Source organism: Psammomys obesus, unplaced genomic scaffold (assembly GCF_907164565.1).
Source record: "Psammomys obesus unplaced genomic scaffold, mPsaObe1.curated_primary_1811, whole genome shotgun sequence".
Taxonomy (NCBI): Eukaryota; Metazoa; Chordata; class Mammalia; order Rodentia; family Muridae; genus Psammomys; species Psammomys obesus.
The window spans coordinates 9,219,157-9,243,076 of record NW_026596109.1 but is presented as its reverse complement, the minus strand read 5'-3'; the positions used below and the strand labels follow the sequence as shown (position 1 = coordinate 9,243,076).

The window sequence follows — 23,920 nt, the reverse complement described above, 5'->3', positions numbered from 1 at the left end:
TGTGTGTGTGTGTGTGTGTGTGTGTGTGTGTGTGTGTGTGTGTGTGTAGGGCAGATGCTGCTTGGGAGACCTTGCTCATTGCTCTAACCCACCACCTAGAACAGCGTTCAGTTGCAGTATGTGCTTGGCAATTAATTAAGTCATCGGTTAAAGGGACGTGTCAGGATCAGGTGCTGGGGCACCTGAGCAGCTTAGACAGGGCCCCTGCTCACACTGAATTTAGTTTCTGGGGAAGACAGCCACACCACCTGACTGATTTGCAGGCAGCCATTTCTATTTGTCCCTATCTGAGGCAGCCCTCGTTGGACCTGGGAGGGGGTTCACTCGGGCAGAAAGCTTCAGCTCCTCTCACGCACCTGCTCCCTAATCCCTACCAGCTGGAAAAAGTGCCCTGGCCTCTGAGAGTTGAATTTACCACCCTCTTGCCTCTGCCTCTGCAATGCTGGAGTTACAGGTGTATACCACTAAACCAACTCTCCCATATTTCCTTCCTGAACTACACGTGGTCAGAAATATGCCTGCCCCAAGAGTGCTTTTCTGTAGGAATATACAGGTTCCCCTGATAAACAAACAAACAAACAAACAAACACCGATGCTTCTTCTGAAGAGGGAATTGCTTTAAAAATAACACGGTATTCTTCCTCCCTGCTGCGGGAAATGGTTCTTCATCTTTAAAATCATTTCATTTTTATTACTGTGAGCGTGTTTATGAAGCATGTGTGTGCAGGTGACACGGATCGGAGAAGGAAATGTGAATCGGAGTGATGCGTTCACAGTCTCTCTGTCTTGGTGCCCGGCCAGGTGCCCAGTGATGGGTGCTTTAAGGGAGGATAATGATGTAAGGTTGTGGAATGCCCACAATGTCTCTGTGGAGAAGAGCTGTCCTGTCAGTTACTTTAGGCCCATTGGACGGTGGGGTGGGGTGGGGGTGGAGCATCTCTTCTGTTGCTCTGTATTGTGAAAGGGTGGCTGCTAGGCTGAGCATTGCCCCACTGACCCCATTTTATTTATTTTCAATATATTTTTTCTATCTTTTGAGATATAATCACATCATTCCGCCCTCCCTTTTCCTCCTGGCAATTCCTCCCCTGTACCAGTGTCCCTTGATTTCTTTTTCATGGCCTTTTTCTGTTACATGTGTGCATAATAATTATATATGTCTACATAAACATATGTCTGTATGTGCTTACACACAACGTTTTCAGTCTATAAAATATGACTTGTACATACACGACGTCAGGGCTGGCAGCTCATCTCTGGGGAAGACTATTTCTCCTGCTCTCCACATTCTTCAGTTGTCTGCATTTCTTTATGTAGGCCTGAGGCTTCATTGACTTTTCTCCATCCGCTTTGGCTTGTCTATCATCACTGTCCTTGCTCAGCTTGTGTTTAGGCGGCCGTGATGGCGAGAGTTTACGGGTGTAGCTTCTGACATTCCTAGGAGACACAGTCTCTTAGCAAACTCCCTGATGATCTGGCTCTTACAATCTCTGCCCCTCTTCCGCAATGATCCCGGAGCCTTGGCTGTGGAAGTCATGTCGTCGACGTATCCGTCGGGACCAGACTCTACAAACTCCATGTTTTGATTGGTTGTGGTTTCTTTTGTCATGGTCTCTGCCCGCTGCAAAGAGAAGTTTCCTTGATGAGGGCTGAGAACTGCACTTACGTGTGAGCACAAAGACAAGGGACAAATATTTAGAACATAGTTAGAGATTATGCTGGCTCTGTATCCAGTTTGTGCAGGCAAACAAGCACCCTATCATGAGGCACAAGGCCCAGACTAAATAACCAATTCCTAAAAGCAAAAGCTGTCACCTGCAAAATTACCAAGGTAAATTGGGAACTCACGGACACGTGGGCAGCATAAGCTACCAGAGAAAGCAAGCCCGTGAGCTTACCAAACATACTCCCTTCGTCTGGACTAGAGAAGTAGCAGCGGAAGACGGAGCTGTGTCCGACACACTAACTTATCATCTTGTCTCTTGCCATAGCTGTGTCCAGAAAAATTGCCAGAGGAAAGGAGCTCTACCTGTGTCCCAGACTCCAGCTGGCGCCAACTCAGCCTCTTGAACAGCTTTCCCCTACCCTGCAAAAGTTGAATGTTTAAAATTTTGAAAATATTTTTTTGTAAAAAGGCGGCATCTCTGAAAAGATACCCCATAAGCGGTAAAATTCTTTTTTTTTTTTTTTTTTTACAGATGTTAACATGAATGACCACAAAGTTGGTTGTTTCAAACCACAGAACCTTGTTATTTTGAGGTTATGGAGGCCAGAGGTCTCACTCCGGGGTGAGTGGAGAAATGCTCTCCAAAGGCTGCAGGTAGAGCCTGCTCCAGTCTCTTCCGGATTGGGGCACCTTCCAGGACTCCTCGAACCCGCACCACTCCCATCTACGCCTGCATCTTTGCCAGCCTCTTCCCTGTGTTTCTCTCGCTTTTTCTTCTCCTCCTCCTCCTCCTCCTCCTCCTCCTCCTTCTGTTCATCACACCAGCCCTCTGAGGAGGGTCAAGGTTGGGCACATCTTCTGAGTGGACATTCTCAAGCCTACTGCTGATTTCAGGAGTGAGAGGAAGAGCTTCCCAGGGTCCATTTACCAGCCGTCCTCAACCTCCCTACTGCTGCAACCCTTTAATGCAGTTCCTCATGTTGTGGTGACCCCTCCCCCAACCATAGAGTTATTTTAGTTGCTACTTCATAGCTGTAATTTTGCTATGGCCATGAATCGTAATATAAATATCTGCTCTGTAGATCACCTGATATGAGATCCCCGTGAGAGGGTCATTCAATGCCCCAGGGGGTTTCAACCCACAGGTTAAGAACCACTGATCTGCTTAAACCTGACAGCCAATACATTTCGGGAGTAGGGCCACAGACTGGTGGCCAAGGGCTGGGCTAGGGGATAGATCTGGAAAGCGGAAGCAGTTGCTTGGGGCGACCTACGGTGTGTGGGTGAGTAATTAATGAGGGATGAGAACCCAGCCAAGTGGCAGGCACCCAGCTGGGTGTCCTCCCCACTCCTGTGGAGAACGCAGTGGAGGGTGTGGGATGAGATGTGACTGCTCCTCTGGTTCCATCTGTCACAGAGCTCAGGGTACCCACACACCTTACACACACACACACACGCACAGGCACATGTACACCCGCACGCACGCACGCATGCACGCACGCACAGAATGTACTGGACAGAGGCTGCGGGTTAACACTGAGACCCTCTGTGTACAGCTTCATCGTCCGCTGGGTGGGCCTGAAGGGTGAGGGGTCTGGCCTCCCAGAGAGAGCATGAAAAAGGTTGGCTCAGGGACTTCCTTCAGGAAGCCTTGGTGAGGACACTGGCCAAAGTCCAGTTCATCAAGCAAGAAGGCGAGTCTTCAGCTGTCACTCAGCAAATGCGAATGAGCTTTTTTTTTTTTTTTTTTTTTTTCTGCCGAGATGGTGGGCTGTTTGGTGGGGGATAAAGAAAAAAATAACAAAGGAGTGACACCAACCTGGCCTCCTGGGAGTTCCTTTAGGCCACTCCAATGTCCAGTGGGCTCTGGTATGAGGTAAAGGGAAATGTGGAAATGACAGCTGCCTCGGATTCCAGGACCTGGATTAGACTGCTGAGCAGTGGCAGACTGGGGTCCTCAGTTGCTGAGGAGAGGAGGGTGGACTTGCGCCCTCCCTCTGCAGCGCCTGCTATGAGGCCAGCCGGTGGGCCCCCCCTTTGCATCTGCTGCCCAGCACACGGTGGGTGCTCTGCGGGCTGGCTCCATTGAGTTCTCGGCTGCAGTGTGTAAAAAACAAAAAGCAAACCAAACTCCAAAGCAGGCTGAAACTTCGGAGCCCCACCTCCCCCAGCTTGTGCTTACAGTGGAGTGTGAGTCTCTGGCACCTTTGAAGACTCAAATGTGGAGTCTCTGTAGAATCGTCGCGGGAGGTGAGTGTAGCTGGAACCCAAAGAAAGCAGTCTTCTGCTGGCCCCGGTGCCGTGGGCGCAGAGGGCTGGAGGCCAGGGAGGGGATCCAGGCTGAATGGAGTGCAAAGTTTAGGCAGGTGGAGGAGTCATGGGTCACAGAGAGGAGGAGGGCCCAGGGGAAGTTAGCTAATATTGTTGGAAGGAGAAGTAAGGGGGTGTCGAGAAGACCCCGGAAAAACGAAAGAGGTGGGCTCAGCATGGCTCTGACTTGGCACCTCGGCTGAAGGTGAGAAGTGGGGGAATGTGGCGGGCCTGGCTTGCAGCCCAATCAGGATTTGGGGTTTCGCCCTCTCTCTCCCTGAGCGTCATTTGACGCTTTCTGTGGAGGGCGAGGCCGAAATCCGATCCTTTAATCCCCGGGCCCCCGTTAATGTTTAATCAAAGAGGATCTTCCGATGGGGCTCAGGGTGGCGTGATCTCCCGGCCCCCGGGCGTCCAGCGCCCACACCCACGTGGACGCGCAGGCTGCCTGTAGCGCTTCTCGGCTTCTCTCGCAGAGACCCGCAGGGCTGAGCCAGCGCTGGGAGCCCCAGGGACGTCACAGCCCGCAGCCCTGGTGCCCGGTGCCCTCGAGTCCTCGCGCGTCCGCATCCTTCCCGCGGACCTCTCCTCTCCCCGATGGCTACCCGCTGCTCTGCCTGGCCGTGGTGGCGGCTGCTGCTGTTGCTGCTACTGTGGGGGCCCATGGACGCCGGGGGCCAGGAGGAGGACTACGAAGAGCTGATGCTGGCCCTCCCGTCCCAGGAGGACGGCCTGGCTGACGACGCCCCGCATGTGGCCACCGCCACCTTCCGACGTTGCTCCAAGGTGCGGGTGCGGGATGCCCCGGGGTGCGGGAGGCAAGACCCAGCGCGCAGCTGGGAGGGATGGGCTGGGTTAGAGGAGGCCACGTGCCACTGTGGGGGTCTTGGTTCCTCAGATGTGAGGCGGGAGCGGGCTACTGCTCATGCAGAGAGGGTGTCCTCCCGAGTGAGGGGGCTGGGGACCGTGGCGGAGGTAAAGAACCCGAGCGGCACATCTTCCTCAACTGGGTGGCAGCAGTCATGCTGTGTGCCTGTTGGGGCTCTGTGGGCCTTGAACCAGGGGAAGGGTGTCAAGGCTGCGTGACTGGAGGCACTGGGTGGGTGAGTGGGTGGGTGGGTGGGGTCAGCTTCCTGGACATATCAGTCCTGGCTCTGGGCCACAGGAAGCTCCTACCTGAGGCGGAGCAGCTGCCTCCAAGTTTATCTTCCCAGGGTTCCTTGAGGTTCTTTGCCCGGCTTGGATTTGGAAGTGAACTTGGGGTTGGAGGCTGGGGTGGCCAGTTACTGAATCTTGAGCTTTTGTTCAAAGGGAAGTGACGGTCTTTAGATGACTTTGTGGGTGATCTCTGGGTGGAACCGGAGAAGAGATCCCTTGTGGGATGATAGCCCACTGTGGTGAGACCACCAGGCCACCGCTACAGGGGCAGAAGAGAGAATGGGCTTCCGGGAACTGCCTCGTCCCAGCCAGGGGTGGGCCGATTTGAGGGTCTCAGCTCGAAACACCCCTTTCAGTGTTCCCCGAGCTCTGTGCCTAGAGGGATGTGGAGTCCCGGCCAGGTTAATAAAGGGCATGTTGGAGCCAGGCACACCTTTAATCTTGGCTCTCAGGAGGCTGAGGCAGAACGATTGTGAGTTCAAGGTCAGCCTCGGCTACACAGCAAGACCCTGCTACAAACAAATAAGGCAGTTCTGATCCTCACTGCTCCCAGAGCGACTGCCACAGGAAATACTGAGTACCCCATTTTGAGAGGTGAGGGAGCAGAAGTGTCCGGAACATCCTAAAGGTTACAATTCATTCATGCAGTGAATGTTTGGTGGGAATAAACTTTAGAATGAATATAAATCCGGCAAGGAACCTTAGTCTGGTCTTTTTATTTTGGCCATGAGAAAACTGAGACCCAGGGAGAAGAGGTGTACCCTTGGCTTCCAGGAAAACTCTCATTCCATCGAAGAGTACCCTCCCAATTCTGTATCGGCAGAGGGCCTTCTAGACTGGGGGTTGAAGCATAGCTCAGCAAGCGAAGGTGGCATGAGAATCTTCTTCTAGAGAGGAAGTGGAGCTCATGAACGAAGGTACAGAGCTGGGGGAGGCAGAAGCATAAGGCCCTACCTTCTGAAACGTGAGCTGCTCTGAACGCCAAAGGCCTTTTGTGGTTTTCTTGATGGTACAGTTGGACCTGAGCTGACTCAGGGTTGTTGATAATCTTCCACTCGTCCCACGGTTGTGATTGTGGCGGTCAGCCATTTGCTGCATTGACCCTTAAGCTGAGCCTCACTGCCTTTCTGAAATCCAAGTGAAGCTTGAATCCCCAAATCTAGTTGACCCGGAGGGCTTGAACAAAGGGTCACAGACTGGGCTTCTCAGGCGAGAGTCAAAGGTGCATGCGATTTAGGAGGTGAGAGTATAGGAGGTGAGGGCCCAGAGGGGGATAGAGCCAAAACCAAGAAGCATGGAGACTGGACCTCTGCCACTGGGCGTCGGGATCTGTTGAAGGTGTTTGAGCAGGCGCCTCTGTTCCCACAGCACCTACCCCTGACTCCTCTCTCCCTTCGTGGAGGTGTTTTCACTGTGTGCTGGCTCCTTCCACAGACCCGTCTCTCGTGCCTCCATTTGCCAAGCACCCAGCCAGGTGTGGTCTCATTTGAGCACCCTTTCAGGTGCATCCTGGGTGTGTGATGGCCGTGTAACACAAGAGACGTCTGGGGCTTGAAGAAGATGAATGACTTGCTCAAGGCCAAAAGGCCGGTAAATACTGGAGGTTGGATTAAAGTCTGAAGCCTTCGGGTGTTCTCCTCTGGGCTGCTCCTGGAGGGGAGCCAGAAGGGCCAGGACAGGAAGGACGTGAATTACCTTTGATGGATCACTGGACATGAAGGTGTGACTGCGGAGGCCTCTGGCACAAGTGGCCTTTGGGGCACAGTCAGCTGCATGACCAGGCCTTGGTAGATTCCCTAGAGAACTAGGTGTGATGTGAAGGCTGCCAAGGGCAGCCTTCCTTCCCTCTGACTGGCAAGTTTGAAGAGGTGTACACCCCAGTAACACAAATAGTTGTGTAGCTGGGAGGTTTGTGTTTTAGTCACCATTTGATCCCGTTACAGTTGGGGCTACTCTATTTCCTCGGCTTCACTCCTAACCTGTAGGCAGGACTGGGGTGGGTCGTGGTTTTAATTGGCTTTTCCACCTCTCCTGTCGTGTGAACTGTTCCCATGGAGTATTATTTAGTCCTCTGCCTGCCCCAGGAAGGCTCTTGAAAGATGCTTCTTCTCCCCTTTGGCAGGGCAGGGTAGGCACTCAAGGCGGCTATAGGAACCCCTTTTCAGGCATAGGAATCTTTTTAGGCCCTAATACAGCAGCCATTTGATTCAGTCTGCCCAATCATCGTGATACATTTGTCTCTCAAACTCTATCTCTTGTCCTCAACCCGTAAGGATTGGCATTTTGTGCTGTTTGATGAACAGTCTCTTTACGCCACCAAGTCCTGCGTTGAAGGGACTTAGCAGGTTTTAAGCAAGTCCTGGCTACGGTGCCCCTCTCACGGGGTATCAGCTGGTGTGCTTCAGCCCTCCAGTTCAGCCATTCCAAAGCAGATGGACACACAGCTTCAGAAGAGGGCCCGGCGTGTTTAAAACGTCCACGTGTCTCCCAGGGAAGGGAGTAGGCTTCCAGTCTGCACAGCTTCCCCACTGAGGGAAAGCATCATCAAGCCTTCACGGGGGAGGGGGGGAGGTTGGGGGACCACAGAAAGCAAGGTTAAGTGTGCCTCAGGGTCCTTCTTTTTGAGCTAACTGGGTCTCCCAGGATAACTCAAAAGCACCCACTTGAAGGGATGCCAAGGAAGGGCTAGCAGAGGATGGTCTGCTCTGACTCATCAGAAGCAGGAGGCAGGGGTTGAGGGGGAGCTGAAGGCTTTAGGCAAGGCTCGTCTGCGTAGCCTCCCTTTCTGTCTGAAGGGGCTGTCTGGTGGCGTCTCCTCATACCGGCAAGGCGGAGGTAACTTACAAAGGCTGAATTTCTAAGGTGATCAGCTTAAAAGGGGGCCGGACATTTAATGGGCTCGCCTCTCCCTGCCCACGAGCTTATTTAAAATAACACAAAGCATCTTTCTATTGCTTTGTGTGCATCAAGCCCTGTGGTAGCCGTCAGTAACAGTTTGTCTCCAGACATTCTGACAGGCTATGAAAATCTTTTTTTTCTTCCCCCACGCCCCCATCATGCTTTTAGCATTGTGAACAGTAAGCACACGTGCTCTTCTGCTTTTGGCTTACCTCCATGATTACCCTGGTGTCCTGGAGCGGGCTTTTTGTGTGTTTAGCAGAACCACATACTTCTCATCAGATTCCCTATGTTTGGGGCAGGTCTGTGTTTGGGTGCCACATGATTCGGCAGAGCCAGGAGCCTCAAGGCTACACCACATAAGAGCTTTTTCTTGCGGAGTGTTTGTTTGGACATAGTTCAGAGTTCAAAGCAGGGACAGAGAAACAATGAAAAATATGCAAATTATTTAGGCTCACTCTCACCAGATGTACTCAGGAGACAGAAGGAGCTCTAAGCTACATTTGCTAAGGAGGAGAGGAAAGATCTTTCCTGAGGCATCCCTTGGGCAGGCAGAGGCATCCCTCCCAGGGTACCAAACGAAGTTTTATAGGAACAGAGTTTACACAAGAAGATAACGTGGGGCAGTCTGCATGGTACAGTGTGATGAGGTCACTCTGGTTCCTCTCGGGCTCTCATACTCTCTGTTTCTCTTCCTCCCTGGGGGCCAGGAGGCCTGGAGGCTGCCAGGCACTTACATAGTGGTGCTGATGGAGGAGACCCAGCGGCTCCAGGTTGAACAAGCTGCCCACCGCCTACAGACCCGGGCGGCCCGCCGGGGCTATGTCATCAAGGTTCTGCACATCTTCTATGACCTCTTCCCCGGCTTCTTGGTGAAGATGAGCAGTGACCTGTTGGGCCTGGTGAGCTACCCTCTTGGGCGTGGGACTTTCCGGGAGGCATGGGCTTCTATATCTGTGTCTAGGCTGACCTTCGGGTGAGAGTCAGGGCCAGCAAGTGCCTATGGTCTCTTCCTGGGTCCCTCCTGGTGGCTCCTGGTTCCCTTGTAACCTTGGCTGCATCTCAGTGCCAAGGGACCACAGATGGGTGGACAGAAGGGACCACAAGATGGCTAGCTGCAAAGCTCAGCCCGCACCCCATGGCCTGCCTGCCAGAATCCTTGTCTGGCTTGTCCACTGCCTGTGGGAACCTATGGGGACAAGGTGCCTGCGACAGTGGCTCCTATAGAGTAGCAAAGGTGTCCGATTCTTCTTCCGGGGCAGGGTAGTCCTTCTCCATCCCGCCTCTGAGTGCTTCACGGTTCTTTGATGAAGGAGGTGGAAGGAGTGCAGGCAATTGCCTGCCCTCTGCTCTTCTCCACATCATGGCACCCCAGGTTCCCATGCCAGTTCCCTTCCCCACTGGGTGCTCTCAGCCCCCTGTACACATGTAGGTCTCAGGACTCAGGGCCCTGCCCCAGCCTCCAGTGTGCATGGTACATGCATCTGATCTCCTGCTGTCCCTAGGGTTTAAACTGACAGAACGTCTGTGACTAAATGACTGACGGGCACGGGTGGGACAGTGTATCTGTCCCTCTGCATCTTCTGTGACTGCAGACGGAGGTGACAGAGCCTTGAGCCTCTCCATCAAGCCCACAGCAAAGGTGGAGGCGATCAGCTGATGCCGGAGCAGTTAGCCAGGGCTGTGTGCTCAGCACACTGGGGAATGAGTAAGACACCTGAAGCGTCAGGTGGCTGGCCGGAGCCTGCTGATCAGGGCAATGAGCTCTGTACAGGAAGCCATAGATTTTTTTTTTTGTTCCGGGAAGCTGAGCCTTGGTACCCCAAAAGGTGCCACGGTCCCAGATCAGTATTTCACTAGTTGGTTTAATTTAGAGCGAATGCCTCTGTTTCCCAGGACTATCCGTAAGCCAGATGTGGTGACGGGGGCCATCATTTAGTGGAGACTGGTGGAGAATTTGGAATACTTTTTGTATAGGGGTGGGCTGAGACAGTGCCTTCGTCTGTAGCCCCAGATGGCCTCGAACTGTGACTCTCCCACCTCTGCCTCTGGAATGCTTGCACCACAGACAGGTGCCCACGTCGCCAGCTGCACATTGAGTGTTTAAACACATACTAACTAAAGAAACTGACAGAGGGCAGGTTAAGGAGCCCTGGGGAGACTGAGGCACCCAGCGATGCCTTGGGCCTCCAGGAGGGGTGGGGTATGAAGAGAGGAAGCAGAAGCATGGAGGAATGACATGCTACCTGAGCCTGCAGCTGCTGTGAGCCTAATTAAGGAGCAGGGTGCCGGCCCCTTCCTCACACTGACTTGGATGCCTCCCGCTAGCTGAACACGCTGGAGGCCCACAGCACCTGGGAGTCTGGTGCTGTGATCTGCGGGGTCAGTGCAAAGGACGGGGAATGAGGGCAGACCCCCCACAACGGCCGGCGGCGGCAGTGTCCTGATGTGAGAGTGAAGTTTAGGCGCTAGGATTCCTGACCACCTCAGGCATGGGTGGGCAGGCATGTAGCCTGACTCTAGGGAGATGTGGAGCCCGGAATCCTTCTGACCAATCAGACGGGCTCAGCCACTGGAGTTACAAAGCACCACGTTCCTTAGCCAGAGAGGAGTGGACACTGGCCCCTGGTCTGTCTTCTGGGCCCCAGGAGAGAGACTTTGGGGCGATGTGGGTAGGCGGTGGTGGTTGGCGATGTGGACGGGGTGGCTGTGGGCTGCTGTTAGCTGAGGGGCTTTGGAAGCTAAGTGCCATGGCTCTTCTCCGGCTTCTGCAGGCCCTGCAGTTGCCTCATGTGGAGTACATCGAGGAAGACTCGCTTGTCTTCGCCCAGAGCGTCCCATGGAACCTGGAGCGGATTATCCCAGCTTGGCACCAGGCGGGGGAAGACAGCTCCCCAAGTAAGGTCCCTGGGAGGCCTCCAGCCCCCACCTGCTTTCTCTGACCCCCACCCCGCTCCCCAGAGCTCTAGAGTCTGCACTGATCTCTTCTGTCCTCTGCATTGCTCCGTGCAGAAACGCAAGAGGCTTCCCCCCCCCTCCAGCTTCTCGTCCTTGTTGGCTGCACACACCCGTCTTAGTCAGTGTTCTATGGCTGTGAGGAGGCACCATGGCCACGGCAACTCTTAAAAAAGGAAAACATTTCATTGGGGCTGGCTTACAGTTTCAGAAATTTAGTCCCATTATGGCGGCACGCAGGCAGACATGGTGCTGGAGAAGGAGTTGAAAGTTCAACATCTTGATCTGCAGGCGGCGGGAGACTGCCACGCTAAGCCTAACTCGAGCCTATGAGACCTTAAAGCCTGCCTCCACGGTGACTCACACTTCCTCCAACAAGGCCACACCTGTTCTTGCTGTAAAATAAAGCTTCAGTAGCGTGCAGCTTTCCAGGAGCTTGGGGAGATCCCACGAGCTGGCTGATAGGTGGGGCAGCAGACAGCTCAGGCTGTGAGCAATAACGTAAATCCCCACGACTGTTTTCTCCCCTCCCTCAAATGCTGCGATGGGAAGACGGAAGTGGCCAGGTGGAGGTGTACCTCTTAGATACCAGCGTCCAGAGTGGCCATCGGGAAATTGAGGGCAGGGTCACCATCACTGACTTCAACAGTGTGCCCAAGGAGGATGGGACACGCTTCCACCGACAGGTGGGTGTGACATGTGACCCTCACTACGTCTCAGAGGTGGGGTAGGGCAGACAGAGGTGCCACCTCGGAGCATCGTGTTGGCACCATCTAACTTTCCCTGTCATCTGTGGGGTGGGATATGAGTCCGTCCAGGCATGTTCTGATATATCATGGGGTGGCTGGACTCTCTGACACGATCCCTGTGTTTACTGACCAGGCGAGCAAGTGTGACAGCCATGGCACCCACCTGGCAGGCGTGGTCAGCGGCCGGGATGCTGGTGTGGCCAAGGGCACCAGCCTGCACAGTCTGCGAGTGCTCAACTGTCAAGGGAAGGGCACAGTCAGGGGCACCCTCATAGGTGAGTGGCCTCCGGGTTCTGACCCGGTTCTGACTTGGGTGTGAATGCAGCGAGAGCTGAGCAGGAACCAAGGTTTCATAGTCAGGTGACAGACCTGCCAGGGTCCCAGGGATCAAGAATGCAGGTGGGAAACTGAGGCTTGGGAGGGGGCCAGGCTCAGTCCAGGTGGGTCTCTGGGTGAGGACAGACTCTTCCACAGCTTTCCACCTTGTTGGTGCCTTTTTTTTTTTTTTTTTCAAGATTTACTTATTTTGTGTATGTGAGTGCTCTATTTGCATATTCACCTATTTGGTAGGAGAGGGCAAAAAGATCACATTACAGATGGTTGTGAGCCACCATGTGGATGCCGGGAATTGAACTCAGGACCTCTGGAAGAACGGACGGCGTTCTCAAAACGATGAGCCATCTCTCTAGCCCTTGTGGGTGCCCTGACAGCATTGTCATTTGTCGCGCCGCATTAGATTTGTGAAGCCTTGAGGTGGTGGGAGGCAGCTTTGGCCCTCTGCATGCTTATGCAGGGTGCCTTCCCAGTGGGGGAGCTGCAACAGAGCTTTCCAGGCTTTCGCAGGTTGCTCCATCGGTCCCCTCCAGTGGGGACCCAGAGGGCTAGAACTTCGCTGTGTAGGCAGGGGAGGGGGGTGAGGGAGGAGCAGTAGCTCACTGCCTCTCACTGTGCTGGGGCGCAGAGTACAAGGTTTGGCACACAACCCTGAGGCTGGCATTCAGTGGTGGCTACATAGCCAGTAAACCCAGCCAGGGAGGGTAACTTGGCCAGCGACCATAGCCGGAGCCCGCCAGCCTCTGTAGAAGGAGCTGATAATGGCTTGACTACTACCAACCAGTAATATGCTGGCCCTTAGCAGGCCAGGGAGCACACGGGAACCAGCTCGGCCTATGAGCCCAGCTTGGGACTTCAAGTGTTTGTTTGTGGATCTCTTTTTAAATTTATTTGATTTTTACGAGCATGAATTTTTTTGCCTGAATGTATGCATGCACACCAGGTACCGGGAACTGAACCCCGGTCCTTGTCAAGAATGTCGTGTGCTCTTGACCACTAAGCCATCTTTCCAGGTCCGTGCTTGGGACCTTAGGGCACAGTTATTGACACACACTTAAATCAATAACCTCTGTCCCATCAGTGACCTCTCTTGTGCCTGTCCCACCCCCTTATTGACTGACCTCAGTCCAGCTTGCCACCCCTGAAGGCCACAGGGTAGAGAGAGACTGCTCATTTCCCAGAAGTTCTTACCCAGGAGAGGCTATGGCCTCTGGAGGCCTTCTTGTGGGAGAACTCTCCCTCTTCCAGGTCCCCAGCAGTGTGGGGAAAGCTCCTGGCACATTACACAGGCTCAGCATGAGGAAGCTGCTGACACAGGCTCCTGCGTAGGAAGCTAAGGAGGCGTGGGAGTCAGGTCTAAGCACGGGTCTACACAAGCTAGGACCTGATAGCCAGTTGTAATCCCAAATGCCACCCGTATTCCTGCATCCACTTCGCTGCCCCTTACGTCCTCCTGGTGTGAGGGGCCTCAGCAAACAACCCTTATGAATATGATCTTGGACTTCAGTTTCCACCTCAGCCCCGGCCCCCCCCCCCCCCCCGCCCGGGACAACCAGATCCAGAAGGTTCTGAGAGGTTGGCTTGGCCATACCGTGTGTGTGACAGAATAGGAGCCTGAACAGGAACGAAGCTGTTAGACCAGGGCAGCTGTAAGTGAAGACTCAGGCCTCCAGGTTCCAGGCTGGCAAGGGTTAGAGCTATCTCTAGGGCAGGCCTATGACAAAAGCTGCTTTTCACACTCATTCAGAGTGGGGACGGAGTGTTGCTGCTGAGGGAACTCATCTTTGTGGTGGAGCGTTATGGGGGTGCTGAGGAGTTCGTTAACTCCAACTCCTAAGACTATCTAAACAGCGTGTGTTCCCGTTTTACGGAGGCTGAGTAGGTGCCAGGGTGGTCTCTGGTTATTTGGGGTACAAAACTCCAAGTGAGGATGTGGGGGCTTATGAAGCCTGACGGGTCCCAAGGAGGCTCATTTCTAGAGGTCTAGGAAGTCTTTTGGAAAGGCATAAAGTGAAGTTTGGTGAGGCTCCTATAAGTTTGCATATTCAAGTTCTCAGAGAAGCTGGAGAAGTGAAAAGTGGTGGAAACGCTCTCCTTTTTAAAGCTAGTGTTTTCAAAAGATCCATTATGCGTTTGACAATACATGTGCATCTTTTGGTCATTTTACCTCCTATTATCTTCTCTTCACTTTCTCCCTCTCTGCCAAACCCCTTCTTTCCGGTAAGTCTCCCTTCTATTTTCATGTATTTTGTTTTGTGACACAAGGAGTTTCATTACAGCTTCTGGCAAGAGCATTACTTAGTGGTATGAGCACTAAGTATGAGCACCTTAACAGCACACTGCTGAAGAGAATGACACCCTTTGCCCCAGCAGCTATTAGGGTGGGGCTCCATGAGCACCTCTGTCATCCATGATATCCCATCTGCTGAGCTAACCATGGTTACTAGGCCTTGTCATGTTCAGAAGGTAACGTTTCACGGCACGCTTTCCCATCTCCTGGTCCTTATATTCTTTCTCACCCCTTCTTCCGTGATGTTCCTTAAGCCTGGTAGGAGAGAGCTTGATAAAGATGCCCCATTATGGCTGAGCACTCACAGTCACTTATTCTCAGAACTTTGACCAGTTACGAGTCTCAGCATTAATTGCTGTCCACTTCAAAAAGCAGCTTCTCTGACCGAGGTTGAGAGTAGCACAAGTCTGTGGCTATCAGCATAAATATTTAGAAGGCAAGTTGAGAATATGGCTATTTAGCGAAAACAACAGTAGTGGGCTTCCCCTTAGGGCCTATGATCTTCCCAGCTGTGGGGTTTTGATCAGATTGACAGAACTAGGCATAAATCCCGTCCTGTGGAGTGAGCCACAAATCCAATCAGAAAGTGGTTGTTTGCCTTCATAACAGCCATACCACTGTTGTACCAGTGAGCATGTGTTTTGGGGCAGATTTAAATTGAACTCAAAAGCTTCCAGCTGGGTAAGACTATTTTGAATTTTATCTCCCACCAGCCTGCATAGCATCTTTTGGCTTTGAGAGCTAGGCAGCAGGGAGGAAACTTCCAACTCAGTTCTAGCTTGATTTCTCTATGTTCTGTGCGTTAGTCAGGGTTCTCTAGAATAACCAAACTTATAGAATGACTCTCTCTCTACATATAGATGTAATATATTCTGTAATATATATATATTTGTGTGAGTGTGGTTGTGATTTATTAGAATGATTTACAGGGCCAGCCACTCCAACAATGGCTGGCTACCAATGGCAAGTCCAAGAATCCAGCAGTTGGTCAGCCCATGAGGCTGGATGTCTCAGCTGGTCTTCGGTACATCCCAAAGAAGTAGGCTCTAATGCCAATGAAGAATAGACTTTCTAGCAAGGGGAGAGCAAGCAGGAAGAGAGCAAAAGCTTCCTTCTTCCATGTCCTTATATAGGCTTCCAGCAGAAGACATGGCCCAGATTAGAGGTGTTTTTTTTTTTTTTTTCTCAAAACAAAAGATCTAGATTAAAGGTGTGTCTTTCTACCTCATAGATCTGGATTACAAATAGATCTTCCAACTTCAAATTAAGCAAAAAATCCCTCACAGCTGTGCCCTCCATTTTTCAGTTTTAGTTAATTCCAGATGTATTCGAATTAACAACTAAGAATGGCCTTGCAATTCCATCTTGCAATCAAAGGGTGTGGTGTTTTCAGCAATGTTGGCTTACCATCTAGTTCTTGGGAAACACTCAGCTCCTTCAGTTTTGAGTCTAAACTTAAACCCAGGGGTAGAATTCTTCCTTCACGGACCCAGTCTTTTCTCTCCAGGCAATGAATAGATCGGGTGAGGATCACCAATGTTGTGGAAGTTATCTAGTTAAAGGAAGTGAGTAAATGATTTAAATGTCGGTTACATATAAAAATACTTTCAAGGCAGCATTCAGATAGGTTTGGTTATGCATCAGGGCGCCAAACCACCACAAAATTTATTGATTCTCTAGCAGGTGACCTGGGATTGTTTTTTTCCCCCCTCAGGCCTGGAGTTTATTCGGAAAAGCCAGCTAATCCAGCCTTCAGGGCCGCTAGTGGTGCTACTGCCCTTGGCGGGTGGGTACAGCCGGGTCCTTAATGCTGCCTGCCAGCATCTGGCCAGGACTGGGGTGGTGCTGGTTGCTGCAGCTGGAAACTACCGGGATGATGCCTGCCTTTACTCTCCAGCTTCTGCTCCAGAGGTAGGTGGTTCTGTTCTGTTGCTCCAGAAGGCAGGGAAGGTGGCAGACGGCCTTGTCACTGACTGAGCTGCCTGGATTGAAAGTGGCTAGAGACCCCAAAATGGGACTCTGAGGACTCACACCTTCCCCAGCTCAGTGTCTGTGTGAAGCTGTGACCCACACAGCCATGCCTATGGCCTAGCCCTTTCTCCCTCCTTCCTCTCAGGACTTGGGGTCTTATTCAGACCCTCTCCTGTCCCCTGGAAAGTAGAATAGCAGCCCCAGCTTTCTCCACACCTCCTCTGCTTCCCTAGATCACCCACAAGACCCTGAGGCGTTTATACATCAGACCTACTGTCCTGTCCAGTTCCTTATCCTCCCTCTCCACTGTCCAGCTCCCCACCTATAACTGAGCCTAGTGAGACTGGAGGTGACTGCTGGCCCCAAAGCCCTCAAGTGATGATGCTCAGATGATCCACCATATTTGGGGTCGTGGCAGGTGCATCCTGGGAGGGGCCTCCTTGGAGGAACTGATGGTCCAGTGGGCCCATTTACATCTTACCATGATGTTTGATTTAACATTGCCAAGGCCCAGCATGGCTCCTCCATCTCTGCTCTAGGCTTCCATACAGTACTATGCCTGCCTGATAGCAGCACTATTCCTACTCAGTCTCTACCCTAGAACTTGGGCTCCCAGGGAGTCAGGAGATGGGTCTGGCACATGGTAGGGAACCTCCTGCATTTCTCACAGGAGATGGTGTTTAGGAGGTACACAAGCGGGAATTAAAGTTGGCTAGTCCACGGGCCTGACTCATGGTGGCCCTGATCTTTCCCTGCCTTGCCAGGTCATCACCGTTGGGGCCACTGATGCCCAGGACCAGCCAGTCACCCTGGGGACCTTGGGGACCAACTTTGGACGCTGTGTGGACCTCTTTGCCCCTGGGAAGGACATTATCGGCGCATCCAGTGACTGTAGCACATGCTTCATGTCCCAGAGTGGGACATCACAGGCTGCCGCTCATGTGGCTGGTGAGTACCCCCTCCCCATCCTGCCACCATGGCCCTTTGGCAGACAGCAGGGTCTGTGCCCTGAGGGCAAATGTGAGGGCGACCTGATGGTGCCTGCGGCCTGCCACTTTGCCAGCCTGGTATGAGGTCTGAAGTAAAGCACTTAAAGGAAAGTGTTTATTTTGACTCGTGGTTTCAGATGGTTCGGCCCACAGTCTCTTGGTACCGTTCTCTTAGGGCATGCTGTGGTGGGGAGCGCGTGGCAGAGCAAAACCACTCCCCTCACGTGGCTGGGAAGCCAAGAGGAGTGGCACATCCCCGATGACTTATTTGCATTAGGACACACCTCCAAAAACTTCTGTCTCTTCCCACAGGCTGGTGACTAAGCCTTCAACTTATAGGCTTTTTTTTTGGGGGGGGGGGGGACATTATTACAATGTCCTGAAGAACACTGGGTGTGCAAACAGATGGAACAGAAAGCAGTCAGGGCTCTTTTAGAGGGAGCACCATGGAGGCGCCTGTACAGCCTGAGGGGCTCCTGGAGAAGGGCAGTTTGATGTGGGGTTTGGTGGATGGCTCACCTGAAGTTGCCAATGCCCGTGGGCAGGATGGGGTGTCTTCGTACCTGATCTTCACCCACCAAGGGTGCAGCTGTTTACACTTCCTGATGAGCAGGTTTTACGTGTGTGTGTGTGTGTGTGTGTGTGTGTGTGTGTGTGTGTGTATGTGCGTGTGTGCATGCATGCGTATCTGTTCCTGCATGTCCACCCTGGCAAGAGCCCTGTGGTTGGGAAGGAGGGCCAGGCCACCTTCTATAATTCTGCACCCCTAGGCATTGTGGCCACAATGTTGACTCGGGAGCCGGCGCTCACCCTGGCTGAGCTGCGGCAGAGGCTGATCCACTTCTCTGCCAAAGACAGCATCAACATGGCCTGGTTCCCCAAGGACCAGCAGGTGCTGACCCCCAACCTGGTGGCCACACTGCCACCCAGCACCCATGGGACAGGTGAGCAGGATGGCAGGGAGCGTACACAGTCCCTTCCCTGGTCCTCACAAGAGGGTGGTCTTTTCTTGGCTGTAGTTTGCGCGTGGAAGCTCTGAAAGGACTTGATGACATTTTCATGGGGAAACAGCAATCTTGAAGGCCCTTCTTTCCTAACATCCCTGAGACCCTGCTCGTCTGGGCCTTGTTGCAGGTGGGCAGCTGCTCTGCAGGACAGTGTGGTCAGCACACTCGGGGCCCACTCGCACAGCTACTGCTACAGCCCGCTGTGCCTCGGAAGAGGAGCTGCTGAGCTGCTCTAGCTTCTCCCGGAGCGGGAGGCGACGTGGTGACCAGATTGAGGTGCTCTGGCTCTGTTTGTGTGTCTGTCTGTTCCCCACTAGAGTCTTCCTCTAGTCCCCATTTTCAGGCTTAAAGGCATAGTCAGAGAGTTTCACATCCAGGATGGGTAGTGCCTATTGCACATGTGGTCAGGGCCTCGGGGCGGAACATCTTAAGAGCTGCTTCACTGTGCTGGTCTATGGCTCTGGAGTTGGGGGGAAGGGCATTCAGATGCTATGTGACACTGAGTTTGGCTGGAGGGCAGTACATGACCAGGAGGGCCAATTCCTAGGGACAGCACCTGTGAGACTTCCCAGGCTGGGCCTGGAGCTGGTATGTTAGCCACCCAGTGTCTGCACTGGAAGTTTTATGATGGAGCTGCCTGGAGACAAATATGTCTTGGGCCTGGCTGAGTGCCTCATGTCTAGAGTAGCGGGGATAAGGATGAGGCTGAGGGCTCCCGGGGTCTCAACTATGTGTCTGGGTACCTCCGTCCCTGCCCTGTATTCCTTCTCACTGGTTCCTGTTTTTCTGTGACTCAGGCCACGGGGAGCCAGCAGGTCTGCAAGGCCTTCAATGCATTTGGGGGTGAGGGTGTCTACGCTGTCGCTAGGTGCTGCCTGCTTCCCCGTGCCAACTGCAGCATCCACGCCACCCCTGCAGCCAGAGCTGGCTTGGAGACCCGTGTCCACTGCCGCCAGAAGGACCATGTCCTCACAGGTAGGAGTCCAATCCAAGCTGTGAAAAAGAGGCTCTGTTTTTAAGTGCTTGATGTCAGAGTTTGTTTGATCCTTCAGAGCCTGAGACCCAGGGTCCACTTTAAGCTGGCCTCCATCGCTTCCGTTTAGTGTGATCCCTTCTCTTTAGCTTCCTTCTGCAAAAGAGGGTAATAATGGTGGGGTGAGGTGGAGCAGAGGCTGGGGGTGCCTGGCACCATCCGAGGGAAGGATCTGAGGCCTTTCTTCAAGGGACAAACCCAGTCTGAATACCGCCACTCAGCAGTGGGATCAGGTTTCTTATCACCTCCACGTATGCAGCCTGGTGCTGGGACCAGGTACACTAGCTACCCTTGTCATCTCATTGTCCTCTGGGCTGAGGAACATTAACAGCCACCGCCAGAAACATTTCTAGGTAAGGAGTAGAGGTCAGAGGTGAGGACCTTGAACGCCATGAGGGGATGATGGCTCTCAGCTCAGGAGGAGGCTGAGCCGTCCCGGATGGATGGAGGGTAAGTGCTGGGGAGGGTTGGAAAGTCACTGGGAATGGCTCACTCAGAGGCAGCTTCCAGCGGAGGACAGGCCTGGGGAGCCACTGCAGGTCCCAGAGTGAAGAGTGGGGTTGGCAGAGCCCACGCGCAGAATGGATGTACAGGGCGAAGATGGACCAAGCAGGCAGCTGCTGCCTGGGCCGGGCAAGGCTCCCTAGCCTCGTTGGCTGCACTTTTCTGCACTGGCCTCTCACTTGCCTTTGGGAGTGTCAACAGCTAAGCCCCAGGGCATGTTTGGAGCAGAGCCAGCCTTTGGCTTATTCTGTCTGTAGCCTGGCAGAGCTCCACTAGGACAGTGATTCTCGATCTTCCTAATGACCCGGTACAGTTCCTCATGTGTGGTGATCCCCAAACATAAAATTACTTCCGATGCTACTTCAGAACTGAGTTTTGCTACTGTTTATGAACGGTAATGTCCATCTTTCCAGTGCTTTCCAATGGTCTTAGGTGACCCCTGTGAAAGGTTGAGCTAAGGCAGTTGTCCCTCCACACAGGTGGCTCTGTTGCGGTCCTGCAGCTAGGACACAGAGAACTCTCATCCCCCATACCCTAATATGCAGAGTCCTTGCCAGAAATAGGTTATATGCTGGGACTGCACACGTTACCCTGGTTCCTCTTCCTAGCATCCCTGTAAGTGTTCTTACGTTGTTTGCAGTGTTACAAAAGGGAAACTGAGGCTTAGCATAGCTGAGTGACCACTATCGATAGTTTTGTAGTTGGTGGTGTCCCTTACTCCCGAGACCAGAGGGAGTCCTGAGATGTCCTACGCAGACCTGGGCTCACACCTTAACTTTTGGGTAGGATGGGGAAGGGACTCAGAGAGTCTCTGAGCTCCTGAGGCTGAGGAGCCCTGTCCTATTCCTCCCACCCTCTTCTCTAGCAGAATAGATCCTGCTTTTCTTAAGAAAGTAAGGCTCCGAGAGTTTGAAGGGCTCTCCCAAAGCCACCCAAGTGGTCAGTGGCAGATCTGAAGTGAGAATCTGGGAATAGTGTTGCTCAAGCCAGCATCTCTTCTACCCAGAGCTGTTTCTATCTTTCCCAAGCTTCGGACTCGAAAGATGTAGCATCCAGTTGGGGCCAGAAAGACAGGAGGTCCACAAAATTCCAGCGTCTGAGCTGGATGCCCTCTCTTCTAGGCTGCAGCTTCCACTGGGATGTGGAAGACCTTGGTGTTCAGTGGCAGCCTGTGCTGAAGTCCAGACACCAGCCTGGCCAGCACGTTGGCCACCGGGAAGCCAGCGTCCATGCTTCCTGCTGCCATGCCCCAGGCCTGGAGTGCAAAATCAAGGAGCATGGGATCCCAGGGCCCGCAGAGCAGGTGAAGGGGTTGAGGATGGCTAGGTACCTGGGTCTTGGCGGGTGGCTGCCACCTGTCCTGTGCTGGTGGTGCCCCGTGCTATTATGTGTCGGGGTAGGGGGCGGATGAGCTAGGCAGCTTTTACTGTTGTGTGTGCACGGCAGGCAGGCCTGGTTTTGCTCTGGTCCGGATAAGCACGGCTTGCTGTCCACCCCTGTAACTCTTTGAGGGCCTGCATGGCCGTGGCAAGTCTGGGCCCGAGCACTTTCTAGTCCGGCCATTACCAAACCTGCTGGGAGGCAGCTGGGGCAGGGGCTCTGTCAGGACACAGAGCGATGCAGACATGACGGCTGGGCAAGCAAAGGCTGAGAGGGGTGGGCCCTGGGAAGAGGCCCATAGTGGACCTGTCAGAGTTCTGGGGGACAGTGTGAGGCTGCAAGCTGCTCTGTGAAGGGGAATCTCAGTTGAGAAACTGGCTCCCGGCTGGGTCAGGTCCTAGGAGGTAAGCTGGGCAGTTCCTGCTTGACCCACCAGGAGTGTCCATTCTGGTGGGAGAAGACAGTACACAAAGCAAGTTACAGAGTATCAAGAGGATAATAGGGAGGAAATGGAGCAGGGAAGAGCGGTGGGTTGAGATACCCCTCAGATGGGATGACAGCCCCGGGGGACTGTCACCAGGAACAACGTTTCTGGCACAGGAAACAGCTAAGGCCCAGAGGGGTGACAGTGTGACCCTGGTGACAGGATCATCCCAGCCAGCAGGGCAAGGTGGGACTTCGAAGTCTGGAGACAGGCTAGGTGGGGCTAAAGAACCAGCCAGGCCTTAGGGACTGCCCAGGGAGCTGCAGTCCTGTAAGGCTCTGAGTGAGCTTGGACCTGGGGGCTGACCAGGCGTACAGTTGCTGAACTATGAAGAGTGGCAGGAACTCGAACAGAAACAAGGTCTGCAGGTTGACTCCTGCACTGCTCGGGGGCCAGGAGGTGAGGGCCTAGGCTGGGGTAGGAGCTGGGGGGAGGTGTAGGTGGGTGAGGAGGAGGAACGGGCTCAAGGTTTCTGCTGAGCCTCTGAACAGCCGGAGCTACAGTTAAATGGAATGGAAGGCTGCAGAGGCGCCGACTTAGAGGAAGTGAAGGAGGCCGAGTTAGACGTCTGGTGGGTGCAACCCTGCTTGGTTAGGTCTGAGGCAATGGAGCTTGAACAGCCCACAAGCCGCAGACACAGGCTTTCTTCTTGACTCCGGCAGGTCACCGTGGCCTGTGAGGCAGGCTGGACCCTGACTGGGTGCAATGTCCTCCCTGGGCCATCCCTCACTCTGGGGGCCTACGCTGTGGACAACACGTGTGTGGCAAGAAGCCGTGACTCCGGCACAGCAGGCAGGGCCAGTGAAGAAGCCACGGTAGCCGCTGCCATCTGCTGCCGGAGCCGGCCTTCAGCAAAGGTCTCCTGGGCTCACCAGTGACAGCCTGAGGCAGGGCTGGTGCCTGTGGCTTGGTCATACCTGCCTGGCCCTCCTGTAGCTGGCCAAGGGTGGGGAGACTGCCTAGGAGAACTTGGGTGTCTCGCCCTGGGAACCCATCCTGGTGAATGTGTGGGGAAGGCTCTCCTTCATGGCGGGGCCTGTGCTTGGCATTCTGCTATCAAAGAGGTTAAGCTGTGGTCGACTCCGGCCGGCTGTTTCAGTTTATCAGAATCTGAGGGCACTTGCTGCTAAGGCAAGTTCAGGCCTCAGGCCTGCAGGAAGATGATATCGAGAGAGAGAGAGAGACTAAGTGCCAGACTGGGAAAGTGTGAAAGCTGCTGGGACCCCTCAGAGCCTGCTCACACTGGAGACACCATTTTGGGCTCCCTGGTGAAATGCAGACCAGTCACACACACATCCAGGGCTGAAGATGAAAGCCAGGGGTGATTCCAGCTGTGAGGCCATAGCTGTATCTTCAGGATGTCCTCTGCTGCACCCCAGGCTTTGGCCCTGCTGTGAGCCCCCAGCTAACTTTGTTTACACTGGAGAACCACACAGCACTTACCTCACCTCAACCCACCCCCTCTACTACCCTGCACACTGGAGCAGAGAGGTGAGTGCCTGGTGACGTCATACAGCCAGCGGCGCCGGGACATAAATCCAGAGTGGCTGGCCCTGAAGCCATGCCTCTTGGCAGTACCAGGCTGGGTGCCCTATTTCCGAAGCAAACAAGAAGCCTCCGCAGCTTGTTCCTGGCCCACTCCTCAGAGCACAGTCCTGTCCCATGGCTCCCTTAGCCCCAGTCCCACAGATTGCGAGGAGACTAGGGGTGGCAGAGAGCCGACTATACTCAGTCACACAAGCTGACAAGACCACCACTGTCCATCCCGCCTCTTTTGCCTTCTTACAGTAAGCCTTCCCCACCTGTACTGCTTTTGTAACTTGATATTTATTCTGGGTTTTGTAGAGTTTTTATTATGTAGTGAGTTTTCAGAATAAAAGCAGCTGACGTGACTGCCTGCACCCAAGCGTCTAAGAGGCTGCCTGCTTACCTCGCGGTTATCTGCTCAATGGTGGGGTGCACAGGCCTGTGATGGGAATGCTCTCCTTGTGCCCCTTCTAGGAATGCAGCGGCTGCCTTCTCGTCGCCGCCTGGTACTCTTGTCTTGGGGGCCCTGTCCTCTTCAGAATTCCAGATTCTTTGGGGCTCATGCCTCCCAGCACTCCCTGCTCCCAACACCGGTCATCCTTTCCCCCCCAGTGGCAGGTACTACATACACTCAGCAGTGCTTGTGGACTCCTTCGCTCATGAGTC

The 23,920-nt window shown here is 53.6% G+C and overlaps 1 protein-coding gene and 1 long non-coding RNA gene across 2 annotated transcripts; one reads left to right on the top strand and one right to left on the bottom strand.

Moving 5' to 3' along the window:
• Positions 1-596: 596 nt before the first annotated feature.
• Positions 597-4,188, bottom strand: LOC129692559 (uncharacterized). Its single transcript, XR_008722720.1, has 3 exons — positions 3,486-4,188; positions 2,030-2,086; positions 597-1,621 (listed from the first exon to the last, which is right to left on the bottom strand). It is a non-coding gene; the product is annotated as an uncharacterized LOC129692559 (long non-coding RNA).
• Positions 4,189-4,393: 205 nt separating this feature from the next.
• On the top strand, positions 4,394-23,628 carry Pcsk9 (proprotein convertase subtilisin/kexin type 9). Its single transcript, XM_055628948.1, has 12 exons — positions 4,394-4,762; positions 8,743-8,934; positions 10,807-10,930; positions 11,540-11,673; positions 11,870-12,011; positions 16,074-16,270; positions 17,095-17,278; positions 18,090-18,263; positions 18,454-18,602; positions 19,124-19,301; positions 20,985-21,166; positions 22,390-23,628. Exons 1-12 carry the CDS (start codon positions 4,574-4,576, stop codon positions 22,603-22,605), a joined length of 2,061 nt encoding a protein of 686 aa, XP_055484923.1. The 5' UTR covers positions 4,394-4,573; the 3' UTR covers positions 22,606-23,628.
• Positions 23,629-23,920: the final 292 nt, after the last annotated feature.